At 47.8% G+C, this 22,079-nt stretch overlaps 1 protein-coding gene across 2 annotated transcripts in view; it reads right to left on the reverse strand.

Moving 5' to 3' along the window:
• Positions 1-453: 453 nt before the first annotated feature.
• The window catches only part of Rfx8 (regulatory factor X8), a 58,549-nt gene continuing 36,923 nt past the window's right edge, over positions 454-22,079 (reverse strand). For both annotated transcript variants that reach the window (XM_040729510.1, XM_040729511.1), the window contains exons 8-15: positions 18,760-18,873; positions 17,328-17,478; positions 16,328-16,386; positions 14,328-14,484; positions 12,236-12,330; positions 7,725-7,839; positions 5,034-5,350; positions 454-809 (exon numbers count right to left, since the gene is read on the reverse strand). In XM_040729510.1, the coding sequence (XP_040585444.1) occupies positions 615-809; positions 5,034-5,350; positions 7,725-7,839; positions 12,236-12,330; positions 14,328-14,484; positions 16,328-16,386; positions 17,328-17,478; positions 18,760-18,873 (1,203 nt within the window). In that variant the 3' untranslated portion in view covers positions 454-614. The remainder of the gene's footprint in view (positions 810-5,033; positions 5,351-7,724; positions 7,840-12,235; positions 12,331-14,327; positions 14,485-16,327; positions 16,387-17,327; positions 17,479-18,759; positions 18,874-22,079) is intronic.

Below are 22,079 nucleotides of genomic sequence, written 5' to 3' on the forward strand. Positions count from 1 at the left end.
TTTACACCAGAAATCACATTAATCATGAATTCTAAAATTCATTTGAAACATCATAACCAGATGCAGAAAATATATCTGTATGGCATTGATACACAACATTTCAACAACTTTAGGATTTGTTTCACAGAGGGAACATGGACGCCTGTTGGAGACATTCTTGAATCTACAATTCCACCTCATGTTTTGGAAACTGGGGTAAGGAACCAGGCATTTAGCCACACCCGGGAGATACCCGGAGATCTCAGTGAGCTTCCTCCTGCCTGGTGGAGCTTTCTACAAGATCTGTTTTGATTGGGTCACAACAAAGCGGGAGAGCATCCTTCCTCACATTGTATCCTTCCCTGGAAGCAGCTGTTTCTTACCCCTAATGAGATTTCTTACATTGGCCTTCTGTTCTGTCCCCAACAAGAACCGTCCGACAAGATCCAAAGGAAAAGCAAGAGGCAAAAAGAATTATTCTCCAAATTAGTTTATAGTTTGATCAAAACCAATTCCCCAAAATACGGACAAACATAAAGTGCTTCATCTATTATATACATAAAATCTCTCATGTCAATATAAAAGCTTTAGGATTTAATACATATTTTAAGAATTCAAGCCTGCTTCCTCACGCCCTATTCCAACAGACCACTTTGCATATTCGCATTGATTTTTCTGCAGTAAGAATTTTCCGAGCTTTGGGGCATGTCTGATATGTGAATCACGAATCTCTGTCCATTGCTTAGGGTTATGAGGGCCTCTTGTCCCACAGGAAGACTGAGTTTAACGGTGCTTTCGGTGGCCTTGTCTTCCAGCAATACCTGGATGAGCTGCAAGGGGAAAGCGTTAGAAAGGAAAAGACAAAAGGACAGTGTTATACTAGTCCTGCATGCAGAAGCCACCCACTTGGGGACCTAAGGAAAGTGTGTGCGTGCGCATTTACTATGTTCTTGCTAGAGGATCCTAATTTCTCAGTGGAATCCTTGAGGTCTGGTGGAGATTTCATGGGAGGACACCCGATCGGGAAAAGGCAGGAGAGATGACTCATGTCAATGGATTGCTTTAAGAAAGGAGTGAGGGTCTGTAGTTTTCAAGAAACACCCTAGAGCTGACAACTTCCCATAAAGACACCCCCTCTACCATTCCTCAAACGTACAATTAAATTGGGGGGAGCTGTGAGTTGACACTAGGTTGAGAGGTAATGGATTGCAGAGGTTCACAGGCTCTGATTTACCTCATGCGCCCTCTCTCACGGACCTAACAACACCAGGAAGACCGGCGAGAGTTGGCTGTGATTCCCTCAGCTCTGGGGGACTTGGAAGATTTGCAAAGTTTTGAGTATGACTTTAAAGTAGAACTGAGTGTGTCATCTTGGTCTAATTTCATCAACAAATCCCCCATAAGTGGACATAATTTTACAGAGATGTGCACAAGATAAATATTAGATGTTAAGGCTCACAGAAGCATTTCTCTCCACAACAGTAACACCTTTCCCCGCACCACACCTCAAAAATCTGTCTTTGGACTCGTGAGATGGCTCAACTCGTAAAAGCAGTTGCTACCGAGACTGCTGAGTTTGATCCCAGAGACCTATGGAAGGAGAGAACCAGCTCCCACAAGTTGTCCTTTGACATGAGCACCCCCCTTTGACATGAGCATCCCCCCCCCCCCCGCCTCACCCCCCAGGAAGAGAAACAGAATAGACAAAACAACTATCTTTATCTTTGCCCCCAGGATGGATACAATAGTGTGTTTTCTCTCTCTCTCTCTCTCTCTCTCTCTCTCTCTCTCTCTCTCTCTCTCTCTCTCTCTCTCTCTGTCTTTTACATGCTTGTGCGTGTGGGTGCACATGGGCACACACACTCTCTCTCCCCCTCTCTCTCTGCTTTAAATCTGAGAAGATGAAAGTAAAAAATAGTTTGTCTTCAAAAAAAGATTTTCCTTATTTGACATCATCAACACTTTTGATTTCTCTCTTAAACATGCCTTGGCGTCTTAGCATCTTTGGAATGTCGCCACAGCGCACAAGACTGACAGATGGATCTGTCAGTCTGGAATGCTGACACAGTTGTTATCCTAGGTGCAGGGCAGTGCTAAATAGTTCTGAGAACGAGGCTGTCACAGATGTGCAGTGCACGGGGCGTTAACTCTCAGAAGATGAGTACAGATGGGACTGGGGCGGGCGGTGTGCTTTTTTCTTGTTGATGATGAGCATACTTGCTGAATAATGAATGCAATGAAAATTAGAGGCGTGTAACTTTTCGGTGTTAGCTTGTTTAAGTCATTACAGCTAATTCAGCAGGCGTGAAGAAACAGCGGGGCTTTAATTAATCTCTAATGCATATTACCTTGGATTATCTGTCATTCGTCCGCTTGTACTGCTTTAGTACCTAGTTCAATTAAGTTTTTAATATCTTCTCTATTGTTTCTGCCAATTAAACATAAGTCAAAGCTCATTGTGATGAACTTCTGGGTAGCTATGGGATTGGGTGGAATGTTAAGGATGGGTGCTTGGGGCAGGAAGCTTGATGGGAGAAATGACAATAATTCCTAGTGGTGGGTTGGACTATGTTCTAAGCATTTTCCAGTGATTGGCTTATTGAAACCTTAGAGCCCTAAGGAATTAAGCTGCTTGCTCTGGCTTCTCAGGTAGCAGGTGAGGAGGTGGAATTCTGAAATTTATGTGCACAAACTGCACACTTACCAAATCACTAAATTAAGAATTAATCCCATCAGTGGAAGGCTCACTGAAGAGGGTTGCTGAAAAAGTCAGCCTTGGGAAGGATGTGAACCCTGCACTCTGCTAGATAGTTCTCAGGGAGGCGACCTTGGGAAAAATCTCTCCACCATCCACAAGCCCCAGTCATGTCACATGTAACACACAGCCAGTAACATCATCTTTCCCACATGGCTCAGTGATGCTCCATGCCCGGTCTCCATCCTGTGCAACTGGAAAAGTTCACTGTTCAGCTTGTTGGCTAAGAGGGAGCAGCCAAGCTTTGACATGATTCTTCTCTGCCTGGCCAAACGTAACTCTGAACCTTCTTCTAGAACCATCTGTACGCTTAAAGGAATCTCTAGTCAGTTTGGGGAGATCCTACCAGCCATGATACTCTAGTATCTTCCATATATGGTTCCTCAGCCTTCACCACTCCCCAGAATAAATATGGTCACCATGGTCTATCTTCAGGAACAATCCTGTGAAACTAATTTACCCAGATCCCTCCTGACTTCTGATGTCCCTTCTTAGTGATTTCCATTCACTGGCTGCTCCTTGATCCTTATCTATCCTTTTCATGTTTTCAGAGTTAAGCAAGACCCTACTCAGTGTTCCTTATTATGTTTCAGTCAATAGCATTGGATGATACACCTTTTCTTTAACAAATCCTCATGCTGTAGCAATACTCTTACTAGAAGCTGAATACTGCAGCCCAGTACTAACACTGGTGGTCCTAGTGGGTTCTACAGAACTCCCTAGAACAGGTGCAGATGGGTCATTGTCCAAGGAGAATGATTCTCCTGTTACAGTCTCCTTCATAGAGGTCTAGGCCTCCTTTCTGCCAATACTCCTGGGACACTGGTTCTAGAACTTCCTCATCTGAAGAGACTCAGCTCCCACTATAGTCAGGTATCTGACTTGGGTCAATACTCAGTTTTTCCTGACAGAAGTGTGAGAAGTCAGCTCTTTCAGGGACACACACTGCAACACCACTGTTATGAATTGTAATGTAATCATTTGATATTTCTGATGGTCTTAGGTGACCCCTGTGAAAGGATCAGTGGCACACTCTTGTAATTCAGTGACGGGGAGGTAGGGACAGAAGGACCCCTAGCTTAATCAACAAGCCCCAGGTCTCAATGAGACCCTGTCTCAAAATAAAGGTAGACAGCCCCAAGAAATGACACCTGAAGTTAACCTCTGGCCTACACACACACACACACACACACACACACACACACACACATACTTGCACATGTGTACCACTTCACAAGAAAATGAAGTATATACACATTCATACACCAAGATCATTATTATTATTACCATCATCATTATTATTAAGGGTAGATTTCAAGTGCCATAATGAGAAATCTAAAGTGTTGCTCTTCCATAGCTAGATTAGAAATTAGAATAAACCCTGCACCAGCCTGTCTGTAAATGATAAAGATCCACAGACTGCCTGACCTAATGCCAACATTAAAGATGAGCCAATTGCAGGGGTTTCACACCCGACACAGAACTTAATATGACTAGTGAGTCCTTCCTAGCCCAGAGCAGCCCAAGCTAAAAGGTAAAGTTAGATATTATTCACCCACCTTACATACACCCTGGATTCTAGGCTACACAGGTTAAGCAAACAAACAAACAAAATACTGTGGTTAAATAATTATTCCTTGGTTGGTCTGAATGATGGAATCTGTTTTCCTCCAACCACCTTGGAGGAAGGAGATCCTTTGCTCCCTTGAGGGACAAAGTCTCTGGGCCCCTGTTCTTTCTCTGCCTCAGGGATCTGTATTGCTCCCCATGGCATCTTTTCTACTTTTATTTTAACAAAATATACATTTTAAATCTCTAGACATGACTCCTACCCACATCTTTTACCATTAATCTCAGAACACTCTCATTCCTAGTAACCCCAATAAAGTGTCAATTTCCTATCTCTGTTTTAAATTCCTTCATCAATGAGATGGAGAACTGACGGGGGGGGGAGCTCTGGGAGAAAATGACACTCACAGTCAGGTTACAGTGGGTGAGCACTGTGAATGCAAACTCACAATTTACAAATTTCACCTTTCTCTCACACCAGGCATGCCACTGTACTACACACGACACACCTGTCCTGACCAGCAGTGGACAGACAAGATATCATAACTGCCCTTGACAAAAATGACTACAGAGAGTTCCGGAACCCCATGGTCAGTCTGTGTGGTCTTCTTGAGTTTCCTATTTCTTATGCATTATTAAGTCTGTCTCTCTGTCTTTCTCTCTCTCTCTCTCTCTCTCTCTCTCTCTCTCTCTCTCTCTCTCTCTCTCTCTCTCGTGTGTGTGTGTGTACCTTATTGCCTGTGGCGGTGTCCACCAGGAAGCCCAGCACCTGGAGAACCATGCTGCTCACACCCATGGGACCGCAGCTCTGGCTCATGTGTTTCAGCGTCACCTGAGGTGACTCCACACTCCGGCTCGCACATTCCGATGTTGGCAAAGTTTCCAGAGGGTGGAAAAGGGCCTGGTCGGGCTGGGTGAGGAACTGGTCATCTGACAGCAAGTCCTGGAGACTCCCCAGGTCCTCCTCTTCCTCTTCTTCCTCTACACACGACTCCAGTATATGAACCACATACTCCAGAAGCAGCAAATGAAACAGATGCCAGGCGCCTACATTTCAGCAACAGCAGAAATGAATACATAAGAGAGACGGCAGACACACAGGCGTAAGCCAGTCTCTCCCAGACACATGGCTTTTAACTCCTCAATACCACAGAATCAACTGAATGGCTGGGGTGGTTGGTGGTAAGGGACCTTTGAATCTTGTAACCACACACACTCAAGGAATCCTCCAGGTCAGCCCTCAGACAGAGAGGGCCAAAGCCTGGAGATGACTCCATAAGAAAGAGCTGAAAACCCATTTGGTGTGGGGCAGGAGAAAAGTACACCATATGGGGGATGGGTGCTGTCCCTTCTGCTCTTCCAGAGAGGTCTGCCCTTGATGTTTGCCCAAGAAACAGAACAGGAGATCTAGCCTGTGCAATCTCTAAAGATACCTTTTAGACAAAGGCAAAACCATGTCTCTGATGTGCTTTAATTATGTCATTAGTGAGAGAGAAGATGAGGGAGATGTTGCAGAAGGACGGAAGGAGATTTGGAATTACAAGGCAGCGCAGTCGTGCGGACTGGTGACAAGGTATTTTACAAATAGATGCAGATGTGATCTGTCCTCTGGGCAGTGATCAGCTTCACATGAGGACACCAGCAATGTGGGCATGTGTGAGTGGCAATCATTAGGGTCTCAGTTGACTGCAGTTTATGGAGGTGTAAAATGATGAAAGTATATTCCAGAAGTGTGGATGCCATCTTTAATTTTTTTCTTGAGACAGGGCTTCTCTGTGTATCTTTGGTGGACTCCATCTTCTTATTGCTTCTGTCCACATCAAGGAATGTTTTTGTTCATTTCAAAGCTACCACAGTTTCCTTTATCCAGTGTTCACCCATCCTTGATGGATGCAGGGGGATGGGCACTGCCTGTGAGACAATTGTTGACTTCTCTACAGTAAAGTCAACAATGCCCAGCCTTCTAAACCTTGTGAAGACTACAGTCTACAAGAGCAGGGAGACTGCTGGTGTGAATACCTTGACTTTGAATGACAGGCAGGGAGGGTATACCAGGAGATGGAACGACACCCTCAGAACTGGGCATTCTTCTGTGCCCACACATTGGTTTCTCTACTTCTTTACTAGGCATGAGTGTTAGCAACAAGTTTGGAGCTCATTAGAAGGGAGTGCCTCATTAAAAATGGTGTCACCCACATGGCTACTTCTAGCAGCAATCCCCCGAAGAGCAAACTGATCTAGAAAAAGGCTTGCCTTCTCCCTGCTCTGTTTGTGTGGGGCAAGGGCACCTGACAGCTGGTGGGGCAAGGCTGTGTCTGCCTAGCGCTAGGCTGTAGGAGTGGAGGCTTAATTCCTGTGTTAGTTATCATCAGTGGGACTAGACACCCGACAGAGGCAGCCTAAGGGAGGGAGGGCTTGGCTCACAATTACAGAGGGCTCAGTCGTGATAGGAAGGCTTGATGGAGCAAAGCAGTTCACGCCACAGTGCACAGACTACCCTTTTGCCTGTACTCCGCAGACCCTCCGTGGTGGGAGACAACACCACACATTTTCAATGCAGACCATCCTTCCTCAGGTAGTTTATTCTGGGAGTGTCTTCACAGACACACCTGGAGGTGCGCCTCACCAATCTCCTAGGAGATTCTAAATCCATGAAAGTTGACTTGTTATCTGCCCAGTGCCCGTGAAAATGCCTTGGACATTGTGGGGGTGGGGGGTTGGGGGAGTTGTTCTTCACTAAATGATTCATCCCAGGAAACTGGAGAAAAAAAGGCTCCCTCCTCATAACTCCTGTTTGCTTCATCTTCATCAACGACACGGCTGGCCAACACAGAGGAAGACCAGCAGGAAATCTGCATTACCTCTTCATTCGTCCGTCATGTGCACACAGTGGTGGCTTTACGGATTGCTGTTCCTAACAGTTAAAAACAGTGTTCAAAGAACGCGTTTCCCCTCCACCTCTGAACGCTCGTCTCAAAATGTCACAATTTATGAGTCACAAGCAGGGATAGTTTTCTCTGTGGCCAGCTGTGAGGGACTGAGAATGAATCACAGTCTGTTTATTCAACCGACAATCACCTCGCTACCAATGAACAGATACATAGCCATGGTTCTGTGTCTGTGTTGCACATTATACAAAACATTAAGAGAAAGATGAATAGATTCTACAGAGCAACATTAAAATTTGTACTATGGTAACATTTTCATTTATTTGTTATTTGGCTTATCATTTATCTATTTATTAATATCTATCTAATAAAACATTTATTATCTGCAGTTTTATCATTGCGTTGCTTGCTTTTCAGTGTCAGGACTTGAACTCAGGGCCTTGAACACGGTAAGCAATTGTTGTCTCACGGAGTCCACCCCCACCTCAGTGCTATACTAGCACCTTATACCTGTCTCCGAGTCTTGAACTTACCAAAACTGTCTCTGTGGCTCAGGGTCATGGCTTTGCTCACGGCGGTGAGAAGGAAATTCCATCTTAGCTGGAAGCTGGCGGCCAGCTTGACAAACTCCTCTTTGCTTTTGCTTGGCTATTATTTTTGTGTGTGTGAGAGAAAAAAAGCTGGCATTTATGATAAAATAAAAAAAAACACCACCACCACCCACCAACAAACCCCATGTTTCCAAATGCACATATTTGTCACGAGCAGACATTTTAAAAGGAGAAAGACAAAGAGGCAGACAGAGACGGCTGAGTTAGAAAAGAGGCAGCCGAGGCGTGAGGGCTGTTGCCTTGTCTTACTGTGTTTTGTTTTATCATGTTTGGTGTTGTCTCCTGGAGGCCTGCTCTTTTCTGAAGGGAGATGGAGGAGGAGTGAATTGTGGGAGAGCGGGGTTGGGGAGCCTGAGAAGGGTGGAGAGAGGGGAAACTGTAGTGGGGATGTATCATATGAGAGAAGATTCTGTTTTCAATTAAAAACAAAATAAGAGGACCAAAGCAGAGGGAAGCAGGCGGGCAATTTCTAGTCTTATAAGGAGGACGTAGTGGCTGCTTTTGCTGTTCGTCCTGACCTACAGATACCTATGAGTCCTAAAATTAGGCTTAAAGTTGGGCTCAGGAGACAGCTGTTGATAGTGTTTGCCCCGTAAGCAAGGGGACCTGAGTTTGGTCCCCAGACCACATGTGAGAAAGAAGAGTCCCGACAGCCCAGCCTACTGGTGAGTTCTTGCCCAGTGAAGGACCCTGTTTCAAAGAATTTCCAGGATGTCCAAGGCCAGACAGCCACGGCAGAAACAAAAGAGACCCTGCCTCAAACACAAGATAGAAGGAGAACCAACTCCTAAAAAGCTGACCTCTGACTTCCTCACACAGTCTGCTTACTCACTGCCATCCCCCAGCCTCCCTGCCATAAAATTTTTACAGTGTTTTCAGGGAAGGGGGGCAGGCGACTCTGTCTCAAGAATAAAACATACAGTGCCCGAGGCACAGTACTGCCCCATCCACAAACAAGTCTGAAGCTTGACATTTCTGCTTCCATTTGTCTCCTTTGCACTGAGTCATTTTTTAAGGAAGTCCCCTTTGATTCCAGAAGCAACTCGTGAGGTGGATAAGCCTCTTGTGACAAGACTCACCCTCTGCCCACAGAGCAGCAATCTTCTTATGACTGACAAAGCCCAGCCTGACTAACCCTGACCAAACCACAACTTGATCATGGCTGGTTAATTATGCACACTTCTTAGCCATCTCCCCCACATCCCTACCCGACATCCCTACCCCACATCTCACCCCACATCCTTACCCCACATCCCTACCCCACATCCTTACCCCACATCCCTACCAGGCATCCTTACCCCCACATCCTTACCCCTCATCCTTACCCCACATCCTTACCCCACATACCTACCAGGCATCCTTACCCCACATCCCTACCCCACATCCTTACCCCACATCCCTACTCCACATCCCTACCAGGCATCCTTACCACCCCCCTCCCGCATCGTTACCCCACCCAGTTTTTGACCTTTCCTTATATAATCTAGGAGTGCATGATGGTAATCTAAAAATGGGGCTGAGGAGGCTATTCCCATCTCTCTCTGTCTCTGTCTTTGTCTCCCCCCCCCGTGTGTATGTGTGTGCGTGCACGAGGTCACTGCTACAGGTGTGGAGGCGAATATATTGCTACACATTGGGTCACATGTGAACTATAACCACGGAATGCTGTGAATTTTAACTGTGTATTCCCTATGAGTGTCCCCAAGCCCTTTCTAAGTGTCATGCCATGTGGTCCATTTATGTCTGGCAACTGTATGCCTTTGAAGAGGAGGGGGAAGTCTGGCTGCAGACAGTGAAATGTCTTTTCTTCTTACTGCTTTTCTCCCTGCCCCCACAGAAAACCTATACAGGACAAAGGGCCTCTCTGAAGGACATCGTGTCTATGAAAACGCAGGAGCACATCTATCTATCTATCTATCTATCTATCTATCTATCTATCTATCTATCTATCTATCCATTTTTGAGATAGGTCTCATGTAACCCCACCTGGCCTCAAGCTTGGGGATGAATTTCTAGTCTTCCCACCTCTACCTCTGAAGGCCAGCATGACAGGGGTGCATCACTGAAGGCTGGGATTGCAGGGGTGCATCACTGTGTATAGTTTTTATGAGCTGCTGGGGATTAGAGCTCATCTATGCTAGGCAAGAGTTCTCCCAACGGAGACACATCCTCAGTCCACAGGGCTGGGCTGCTTCCTAAGAGCAACTGAGTGGCCATGAGCACAAGAGAGCATTCGTCCCACCACTGTGGCCCCAAAGTACTTCTTGTTTCTACATTTAGAAAGCATCCTTGGGTCCAAACTGAATAAAACGAGAACAAAGTTGGACATTTGCCTCTGCTAGCATCCAGCCAGATGCTAACAACCAAAGCCATTAGTCATCTTTGACAGGCCCAAGGCTCTGCACTGACTGCTTTATTGACAATCATCTGGATCTCTTTTTTAATCAGCTAAACTATTTCATAGCAACAAGCCCTTCCAGGGAATGCTCTTACAAAAACACCATTTTTCCTAACACGTCTCATTGGTGAAGACTGCAGAGAGGGTGGTGGAGATGGGCAGCTCATGGTGCTAAGTGGTGTCATGTGACTTGCAGGGTGAACAAGTCAGTCTGGCTACTTAGAGACAGGACTGGCATTAAAGATTTCTTGGTTAAAGATGGAGACTGAGTGAGTATGCAGATCCTTGAAAGTCTGTATCCTTGACATGGTACAAACCTCCAGCTGCCCGGTCTATCGCTGTCCAGTATAGAATCTGGAACAATTATTATTAGTTGTTTTTTTTTTTTTAACCACAGGGTTTGTCTATGTAGCACAGGCTAGTCCTGAATTAATAATGCTCCGGCATCAGTTTCTTAGTCATAGGTGTGCACTCGCATAGCTTGGGGCGATTATCTTTTAAAAGCAAAGAATGAGAAGAACAACTGGAAAGGGCTTCCAGACTTTCCTACGGCACTTTTCTGGCTCATCTCTTGGAGATGCAGATCCTGGTCAGGGCTACCAGGAAGATTAGGCGGGGAGGGACAGAGTAGGGGGGGGGGGTGGGAGAACGCCTGGAGCCTTTTCCAGTTCTCAGGCCCAAGGTCCTGGTTCCAGCCTGCAGTGTCTATTCCTTATTCCCCATGCCCTCATCTCTGCCAGGGCTATCATCTCTCAAACTTTGCCTCTCTCGCAGCTAATATTTACGCTGTATACTTTTCACATGTCACTTCAAGTCTCATGTTTTCTCCAAAGCTCTCTTTGTCACCTTGAAGAGGAATCCTTAATTCCATCTAAGCTCAGGTCCAAATCCCCGAGCTGCCCCACTCAACGGGGACCACAGGCATGGTGCTATAGCTTCTCTCTTGGCATTCTTGCCTCTTCATGGCTTGCTGTCCACTTGGATGGTGATGGAAGACAAGCCCAGAACCCTAGAGGCACACTTGCCAGAAGAAGCAATCCACGAAGTCCAGTGACAGAGGGTGTGTATGTGTGTGTGTGTGTGTGTGTGTGTGTGTGTGTGTGGTCCTAGAAGTAGAAATGTCAACTTCACACATACTAAGCAAGTGCAGTGCCACTGACCTACACACAGCTGCAGCCCACCTTTCAGCTCTTCCTTTCTTCTTCTTTTAATTTGTTTGTTGTCGTTTGAGACAGGCTCTCTCTATGTAGTCCTAGCTGTCCTGGATGGAGCTCACTATATAGACCAGGATGGCTTTGGACTCATAGAGATCCTCCTGCCTCTGCCTCTGCCTCCTGAATGCTGCGATTAAAGGTATGAACCACCATGCCCAACCTTTGAGCTTTTCCAAACCACTTTATTGGGACATAAAACACCCAGATGGACACTGGTTTCCCAAAGGCAGACCCTTCCTCCTTCTCAACAGTCCACCTGGTGCTCACACCCGCACTACCTCTCTCTTTCCAATGTTTGTGTGCACAGCCACCTGCATTCATCTGTAGACGAAGCCCGTATTCTAACATGTACCTGTTTACCCAAATACATGTACGTGCACAGCCATGTACCTTGCTTCCTCCCATGTCACATGTCTACTCACACACGTGTGCTACCCCATGGTCACTCAGATACAGTACACACACACACACACACACACACACACACACACACACACACACACACGCTGTGCTATGCCACCTCCTCATTTTGTACCTTGTCAGAGAGGTGAGAGGCCATGTCCCTTTCCTAACACCCACACTACCACAACATACTTGTGATCATCAGGGAGCCTCTTTCTCATGCCCTCAGGACAGACAGTACTTCAAAGGGTTTCTCCCAAGGCCTACACTCCTTGGAAACAAAGGATGAATTCTGAGTTTACCAGTCTGTGGCCATCAAGGTCAGAGTCATACAGGTTAAGTGATGGGTACTTGAGGCTATAATTTAGCTAGAAGGACCAACACCCACTCCTTTCCTGTAAAAATTCAGAGTTTTGTACCTGGAAGACAAGCACTTGGAGGTTTGAAGACACACAGTTCAGGAGTTCAGCAAGATCTGTTGAAGTTTCCAGCAAAGAAATCAGACAGCCCAAGCCTGCAAGGAGACAGCGGAATAAATAAAAGATTGAATGAAATAGGTACTCATGTCCCAGCAGCTGTGGAGACAGACCTGCAGAACAGTCCAGAGGGGAGTCTCAGGATCTTGTATTCATCTTGAACACAAAGGATCAGGTCTCTGGCTGGAAATGTCATTTCTGGGGCCACCTTCTTGGTGATAATCATAGTCCTATCTATGCCACTTGTTGCAGTGGAAAGACATGTTTTGAGACAATAGCTCCACCTTGCAATTATACAGAGTCTGGCTTCAGATGAGCTCATTGCACGGTACAGACATGACTTCACCTATCCCTGACAGTTTCACAAACGAGCTAGTTTATTAGTATCATGCAAATGATGGGGTCATCAAAGGCAGTGAGTGCCTTGCCTGGGGTGATGTACTCACACAGGTGGAACCCCTGCCTGTGTGTGACATCAGGTCTGGGTGTCCCAGGTAGCATTGGTGGAGGATGAACTCCCCTTCCTTCCTGGGGGCTGCAGTCCAGTAAGCAGAGTTTAGGAGAGCAGCAGGGTGCTGTGGCCCTGGATTTCAGAGAACCTGCAGGTACCAACAGTAACTAGCAATGCACCGGCTGGATTCTGCAACCTCTTTGAGGGACACACGGGATGCTAGTGGGCACACTTACACCCTAGGCAGGCCAAGAGGAAGTCTGCAGGCTTCTGGGGCTCATGTGCCTTCATTGGGCTCTATAGATAACTGGGGCTGGGGACAAGAACAGTGTATGGATGCCCTCCTGGGACTTCTGGGGAAGCCAGTGCCCTTGGAGGGAGCCCTATAAAGCTCCTACTATTGGGAACTGACGCACAGAGCACTGAAGCTTGCTGGGCTAAGGGAATTGGGGCATTCCAGGAGCATCTGGATTGGGGACAGCCAAGGTCTTAGGGGCAGGGGACATAAGTGACAAAGGGGCCTGACAGACACTATTACCAAAAGCATGGGTATTTCAGTAGCTTAATAACTAGCACGACCTTAGCAAGGTCACCTCTACTTCAAGGTCAAAGAAAAGGTTATTTTGCAGGTGGTTTCTTTTGTTACTGAATCCATGTGTCCATTGGGTCACAGAAACCGAAGTGCTGCTATGTGGCAGTGACACTCTGTGTATAATAGGTGTTAGTGACACTCTGTGTCCAATAGGAGCACAGCTGACACCAGAAGGAGCTTGGATCTTTGAAAGCAGCTTCAGCCACGTTGAGAAAGCTGCCGAGGGGGTTATGCCTTCAGAGGGAGAAGCTGCTAGATCTTCCTGGGGCATTCTGGCTGGACATGGAGCCCGGCACCCCTTGCCACCTTCTGGTAGAGATCAACTCCCCTCCTGAAAGATCCTCCAATCACTCTCTCCACCCCTGCTTCATCCTCCACACTCAATGTGCCACCAGCAGTTGGGCCTCTTCATAGAGAAGATATTTCCCTTTCTTGGAAGATGATTACAGTTATTGAAAGTCAACTGGGAGGAATCTGGCGCTCTGCATCGGTTGTTTGTGGAGTAGTGCCGTGGTGAGCAGCCGGACCCTTACACTGCGAATTGCTAAAATTCTATGGGGCTAATAGCAGGTCAACAGGACTTGGTAAGGCACAGTGCTAACTCCATCCCATCACACAGGGTGGAAGAGACACTTGGATTTGTGCGTATACAAGACCAACACAGAAATGACTCCCCGCCCCCCCCCACACACATGCACTGTTCCCTTGAGGAGGGCATCTGCAAAGAGACGCTGTCGAGCAGCAACACTGAAGCCTCATCTCTCTCTGCACTGTCTCCTCAAACATGCATTGGCACTGACACCCTGACTGACACTCAGGAAGGTCCTGCCAGCCGATGCCATAGGGGATTTCCTGGGTTGCCTGTCGCCCCCTACAGGAAGACATGCATGAACCCAATCCATCAGGTAACTACTGCTCTGCTGTCCAGAGACCTTCTTAGTGATGACCATGCTCACTCGCCCCAAAGGGAAAGATTTGTGAAGGAGGGTTACATTTCATCTCTGTGTGGCTCTCCAGATCCTCTTCATGGCCCGAGTCACCTGCCAGGACCTTCTTCGAAATATGCAAAGTGCCTTCGCTGATGATGGCACGCAGATCTGACTTCAGGAGGCCAACCCGCCTGCTGTTCTTCAAGACCGTCTTCATTGTCTAAGGATACAGAGGGAGGATAACGATGAATTGGGGTCATGTTACCATGACTGATCCCCATGGACATCACAGAGTTTCCTGCCCATTGCTGTTGAGGGGAAGGAGAAGTGGCTGTCGGTACAGCCATTCACATCAAATCTCAAATGACATGGAATGTATGCTCTCGAAGCCACAGCTGCCAAACTTCCTCTTCCTCAGCACCCCCACCCAGGCTCAAGTTACCCTAGAAAGGAAACTGGAGGGTAACTGATCAGTATCTTAGAGTGTTGTCCTTGATACTAAGCAGATGGTTGTGGGGTTTTGGAAGCCCGCCTTCTCTCCCTCTTCCTTGTTCTGGACATCAGATTCTGGGTCTTGCACATGCCAAGGAAATCACTCTGCCTTGGAGGATTTGCATTCCCAGCCCTGTCTCTGCTTTGTGTTGAGAACCTTCAAATATGAATGTAACCTTCTAAGAGCTGATTAACCGAGCTATTGGGCAGAACTATAGAAACCTTTTCATCTCATGACTTCATAGTATAGGCGCTTGGTCAGCCTTCAGCTGCACCAATCCCCATTTCTCAGAGAAGGAAGCAGCATTGGGCTGTTGATTAAATATCCTTAAAGAGTCATAAGAGCAGAGATAAGGCTCGGAGCAGGGCTCACTTTAGAACCCAAACGTGTCACCCTGATGGGTGAAACCAAGGACACAGTCATTTCCAGACGGATCCATGAATGTGTATATGCTAGGGACTAGGGATGGCCTGAGGACCAGCTCAGAGCCCAGTGAGGGTTTCTTGCTGGATGGAGGGGCTGGGTCACAGAGGACACTATGAGTTCCTCTCCAGCTCTGAGGACTTGGGGTGTAGTGCTGGTGTCCAAGCTCTCTCCTCAAGGATTTCAGGCTCACATCCAGAGTGCTGGCATTATACCACTGCCCATCGGTATCAACGTGGGCTTGGTTCCTAGATGCTGTGTATACCAGTGTACAGAGATTGCCGAGGTGACTAGAACCTCTCGGAGCTTCTTGTTCACCGCCATGAGATCGGGGGGGGGGGCTCCCCAGCCAGTGGCCAGCAGACTTTCCTGTCTACCTTTTGCTTGTGGGTGGGATGGAACGGATGCCAGGTCTTGCAGGTGCTCGAGCCCCCTGTATATGTAGTGTTTGTGCGCAGTCCACGCAGTCTTTCTTACAGCTTAGACCATCTCTAGGGCACTTGGAACACCCATTACAGTAAGTGCTGTGCTGCGTCCTGTTGTTGAGGGAACGATGACAAGGAACGTCTATCCCCACTCGGTACAGATGCAACTCACTCAAAGGCCTTTGAATCGTTTTCAGTCTGAGGGGAGTTGAGCTTGTGGGGAGGAGCCTACAGATCCAGGAGGCTTGAACTGTGTCACCATCCTCCAGCATGTACGCCAGCCATGTAATCACCACAGAGGCCAAAGGTTCCGAGCTGAGGAGACTGGAGCTCCAGACACACGGAGTCCAGAGGGCCGCATGTAGAGGGGAAGGGGGTCTGTCTGTCTGCCCATTCGTCTGTTATAGGGTCTGCTATGGTGCCCTTTCACCTCTCGCCTCTGACACCAGCTGGCCTAGGCCCATGGGGCGCCCCTCCCACATCTGTTAGACGATGTTCTACTTTCTCTCTTGTGCAGAGAGATCAGAGGTGACTGGAATCTTTCAGCGTAATGGGTTTCCCACATTGCACCATGGGACCTGAGGGCTGCCCTGTCTGCCCTCTGCCTGTGGGTGGGATGAAACGGCCTCCCTCCTGCAGGCAGTAACCATCAGGTTTCAGGGAACATGTGGAGCTTCACCAGGTGCCTTGGGAACACGCAGGGATGCTGAGCTGCAGCGTACCTTTGCCATGTTGGAAAGGTACGTCTTTCTCCTGAGTCTTTTGACAAATCCAGTGACTTCTGTGGAGAACAACACATGGGGCTGTTACTAGATCTGCACGTTCTACCAGTGCAGGCGGCAGGGGAGGTACCCATGGCTAAGTGGGAGAGCTGGGTAGCCTGGGTCTGGGCCTCCTCCTCATCACCCATCACCCAGTGGCTGAGGGATTCTGGTAGGGACAGCATGGCTGAGACTTGTACAATCCTAGCATCGGGATTGGGCTGCTAAGGGGTGGCGTGTTCCCCTTATTCACACGGTGAAGCATCACTCCACGGCGATGGTGCTCAGGAGGGATGCCTCTGTGAGTGAATTAGGAATGAACGTGGAACTTTCTGAAGGGGTTGGTAGAGTCCTCACCTCTTCCCCAGTGTGACGGCAAAGCAGACCGTCTACGAGTCAGAAAAGAAGCCCTGCCTAGACCAGCTCTGCCACTGCCCTCACGCTGCACTTCCAACCTCTTCAACATCCTTCATCCATTCCTCACAAGCAGCTGAGGAATGAACCTCACCTGCTTGGGACTGCCCAGGGCCTGATTATTACAGCAATCAGAGCTAGGACGGGCATTCCAAGGAGTTTGGAATTTTTACCCAAGATCTCCAAAATGCCCCAACTTCCTCATCTCTTTGGAAAAAAACTATTTTAGGAAAGGACAGAAGGGGAAAGGTGTGTGTGTGGGGGAGGGGGTAGTTGCTTACTCTTTACCTCTCCTCCTGAATGAACCAGGGTATTCATTTAATGGCCACTGAGAACACACCCAGGCAGTGATTGTTGGGTGTGGCTCAGCCAGGGAACCTATAAGAAGCACTAATGACAAAATCGTCCAGGCAGACAGGGCTCTGCCCCCATTTCCTGGGTGAGGGGCAGAGGGTTACTGCATATGACCTATTGCTGGATGGAGCTGCCTTAGTGGCAACGTTCAGTTCTTCATCTTGCAGAGTCTGTGTTTCGTGTGGAATCCTACCTTTGAGTTTGGAGATCTGTAAGATGGCTGGAAAACCTTCCAGAGCACTGAGGAGCCACAGTTTGAATCTCTTACTGAACAGCCGGACAGATTTCAGGTACTGGATACTAACGTCCTCCAGGAAGTCGGGGAGGAGAGTCTCTTCCAGGCCCTGCAGAGAAAGGATCAAACAGCATGGTCCAGACTGCTGCTGCAGATACAGCCACCAACAGACACAGGGACCTGGTAGGTCATGGCAGGAAGGAGGGAGGTCACTAATGACCTAATGCAGCCACCCTGCCACCCTGTGTGCCAGAATTGGAATCTGGATTTTCAGATATTGATATTGGCGTCTTTATTTTCCCTTTCTGATTCTGTGACTGGATTGTGTGTACCAGGCAAATACTGTGTCATCGAGACCTACTCTCGCCCCTGATTCAACAAAAACAAACAAACAAAAACCCAAAGCAATACCAAGCCAGACAACAAAACAGTCGTCGTGCTGGCTAACACCAGCAGGGTCCAAATCTACATGTGTAAGGACCAACTCGACTCTTCTTAATCTATTTCAGCAGTGAAAAACTAGAAGCACCAGATCCTGAAAACCTAAAAGGTGAGATTTGTGATGAACAGGACAATCCCACCACAGGAACGATGCCTGTCTGACCTTCAAAATCCAGTGACTGCTCTGGAAACAGGCGCCCCATCCATGGCTCTGGATTCAAAAGCATCTTTTGTTTTCTGAAATTCTATTTGCTTTTATTTTATGTGTACAAACAAGTGTTTCCCTGAATGCATGTCTGTGCACTACATGTGTGCAGTGCCCAACAAGGCCAGAAGATGGCGTAAGATCCCCCTGAAACTGTAGTTACAGAAGGTTGTGAGCCGCCATGTGGTTTCTGGGAATCAATCCTGGGTCCTTAGGAAGAGCAGCCAGTGCTCTTAACCTCTGAATCATCTCTCCACTCCCCACCCTGAAAATGCCTTTTTTAAAAAAAGACTGGCCTGGAAACACCTGTAATCCCAGTACTCCAGAGACTGGGGCAAGAGGATTGTGAGTTCAAAGCCAGCTTTGACTGCACAGTGGGATTCTAGCTCCAAGAAACAAACAAAAAATAAAACATCTATGGCTGATATGTTTAGAAATGGCAATTGGCTAAATTCTGAATCATGGATCATTATTTTCTTTGTATAAGGAAGTTCAAAAGAGCAAAAAGCCCTGACCCATTGTGCACTGGTGTGTGTGTGTGTGTGTGTGTGTGTGAGTGTGTGTGTGTGTGTGAAGGGCTAAGGGTTTGTGTGGGCTGGTGTGTGTACTGGGGGTGTTCTATTCTGGGATGGTATCTATTGAGATGTGCTGTTCTGGGGTGGTGTATATTGGGGCTGCTGTTCTAACTTGACCACCGGCATCTGTTTCTGGAAGGGATTCACGGGGGGATCAAGGGTCTCTCACCTTAAACAGCTGCATGTCATAGCATCCAAAGAGCTGGCGCACGTCAGGCAGTGACATGAGCATGACTGTGTCTTGCTGCAGAGACTTCCAGAAGGATGTTATTAAGTCCTCCACCTGATGTGACAGAACACATCATCAGAGACCCAGGCTGAGCCTTGTGGGCCTCACCCCCATGCAGTCAGAGGCCCCGAAGGCCTGGCATGGACTTCACACCAGGGCACACAAAGCCTCACCAGCGTGTTTCGAGACTACTCTTTCTATTTCATGTGCACTGGTGTTTGTCTGCATGTGTTTCTGTGTGAGGGCACCCAGTCCCCTGGAGCTGTGGCTACAGACAGTTGTGAGCTACCATGTGGTTGCTGGAAATTGAACCCGGCTCCTCTGGAAGAGCAGCCAGTGCTCTTAACCACTGAGCCATCTCTCCAGCAGGAACTACTTACTCTCTTTAGCAACCAAAGCAGGCCTGCCCAGCCTTGGTCCCATGCTGGAAAACCTATTTCTTTGAGGGTGTTTCCTAGATGGAAAACTGTTTCTGACCACCAGGGGGCTCCAGCTGATCATAAGACGATGACGCTTGGGCCACTGGGATCAAGGGCTGAGACTGAAAGTCCACTGACCGACTGGACTTGACTTTGCTCATTTTCCAGCTCAAAAGGAAAAGTAACAGCATAGCACCTAAGGCCTCGTCCTCAGCACCGACTGTGATGTCATGGGAGCCTTCTCAGAGATCAAGTGGACAACATGTTGAGGGGCAAAGTGTCAGTTTCCTTCTTTTCCTGTTTTATCCACCCCTTTTCATTTTTTTTAAACGAGATTGGCAGTTGTCAGCCATTAAAGGCTGCCCCCTTTAAAGGTTTACTATTAATCATGTATGTGTACATGCGTATCTGTGTGAGAGTATGCACGTGTGTGTGTGTGTGTGTGTGTGTGTGTGTGTGTGTGTGTGTGTGTGTGTGTGTGTGTAGGCCTGCAGAGTCAGAAGAAGGTATCAGATCCAGGAGTCACAGGTGGCTGTGAGCCACCATGTTGGTTCTGGGAACGGGACTCAGGTCTTCTACGAAAGCCATGGGCGCTCTTAACCACTGAGCTATCTCTCCAGCCCCAAGAGTCTTGTCCTGTGGGATTTCCACAGGCAGAGATATCCTGAGGCATGACAGTGCCCTCCAAGGACACCAGGCAGGAAGCGAGTCCCAGTACAGGCTATTAAGGAAGCGAGAGTCACCCAGAGGACCTTGACTTGGGATCCTATTGGCAGGAGACTTCTCCAAGGAGAGTCAGGAGTCTCCATCCACTTACGGCCTGGGTGGTGACTCATGTCCCAAGTCCCCTGCTCCTGCTCACTAGTGAGTAACATTCACAAGTGTTTCTCCAGTGTGTGCCAACCCCCAATATCTGTTACTGACCAAGATGGAAACCTGCCCCTTCTCATCTTGACCATGATGAACCTTCTGTCCAGACACATCCAAAATGGTGGCCTTCCCTATTTTACCATGGGGTTGGAGCTTTGGGAGCAGAAACCTTGCTAACGCAGCCTCCACCATCATCTCCTTTAGGTGTGGACTCTTTGACCATCATGCCATCTTGGGGAACATCTTGCTGCCTCTGCCCGCAGCATAGGCTCCCCCGGAGTCCCTTCTGTCCCCAGGCTTTGGCTGCTCAGCCTCTGGCCTCTGCTTTTCCTACTGGCACTGGCAGCAGCATGGTGACCTATTTTGGGGTTCTTTCAGCTTATGCTCTTCCTCTCTGGACACCCAGAGCATTCTAACTATGCAGCCTGCTATGGTTTGTCCTCTGCTGAACTTATGCAGGGATGTAATACCTACTGTGGAGAGTGAGGGCATTAGAAGCAGGGTCTTCAGGGAACTGACTTGGATTATAGAAGGCCATCAGGGTAGAGGCCTGATGATTGGATGATCATGGCTCTAAAAGAAGAAGAGAAATACAGACAGACAGATTCTCTCTCTCTCTCTCTCTCTCTCACACACACACACACACACACACACACACACACACACACACACACACACACACACGATCTGCTGTTGCTCTGGGCTGCCAAAAAGAAAGCTATCACCAGATGGAATCTTTAAGACCTTGAACCTTTAAAACTAGGACCCAAAATAAACTTTTTTTTCTTTATAAAGGAGCCCTTCCCAGGTATCTTGTTATAGCAACTGTGACAGTTTGAATGTGGAATATCTCCCAGTGGCCTATAGGTTAAAGGCCTGGTCCTTGGTTGGTAATGCTCTTAGGAGGTGGTGGCGAATTTAAGAGTTAGGCCTAGGAGGCAGCATCCCAGACACTGGGGGTGTGGCCTTTAGGAGGACCCTGGCACCTGGCTCTCTTCCTCTTTCTTTCTCAGTGTCTCTTCACCCAAGAGGAACACTTTGTTCTGTCTTGTACTCCCTGTCTTCAGGTTCTGACTCCTCACAGATGCAAAACGATGAGGCCAATCAAACACGGACCGAAATTTCCCAAACAGTAAGTGAAAAGAAATGCCCCTTCGTATCAAGCTCTTATCTCAGGCATCTGCTGCAGTTCACAGCCACTGGCCAACACCGGCAGGAAAGGTGACTAATGAACAACTAACTCTACCACCCACCAGATGAATTGGGTAACATTATTCCTGTCATTACCAAATTCTACATTTCTCAAGCTTTGGGGGAAATGCCTTCCTAGTCCCAGAAAAGGAGTCAGTCATAGGACACAATTCAAGCAAGCATCTGCTGAGCGTGTGAAGGAAGCTGTGAGACTCAGTGTCACCATCCTGCAGACAGAACAAGGGCGCACTGGTCCTCTCCTACACTGTAATGCTTCACATGGGCTCCACGGCGCGTGTGTGCACGCTGAGCAACTTGTCGCTCCAAGCTGAAATGCTTAGATCCCAAAAGCTTCAGGAAATCTTTCCTTTGAGTGTGCCCCTGTTTGCCTGGAATTTTGTCTCGTACCGAGACAAGTAGAATCCAGGCAGGCAAAATGGCTCAGTGTATGCTGGCTGCCATTCATGGTTTCTTGAGTTCCACCCCTGACCCCCACAGGGGAAGGACTGAGCTGATTCCTGAAAGCTGTCCTCTGACTTCACACAGAATAAATCAACTGTAATTTTAAATTAGTATTTTTTATGTGAGGCAGTGGTGGCACATGCCTTTAAGCCCAGCACTTAGGAGGCAGAGGCCAGCAGATATCTATGAGTTCGAGGACAGCCTCTTTTACAGTTAGAGTTCTAGGACAGCTGGAGCTACACAGAGAAACTCTGTCCTGAAAAGCCAAAACAAAAAAAAATGTGTTTCCCACAGCCAGTTCTACACCCCTCATTCTGT

This window comes from Mesocricetus auratus, unplaced genomic scaffold, assembly GCF_017639785.1.
Source record: "Mesocricetus auratus isolate SY011 unplaced genomic scaffold, BCM_Maur_2.0 Super-Scaffold_100021, whole genome shotgun sequence".
NCBI lineage: Eukaryota > Metazoa > Chordata > Mammalia > Rodentia > Cricetidae > Mesocricetus > Mesocricetus auratus.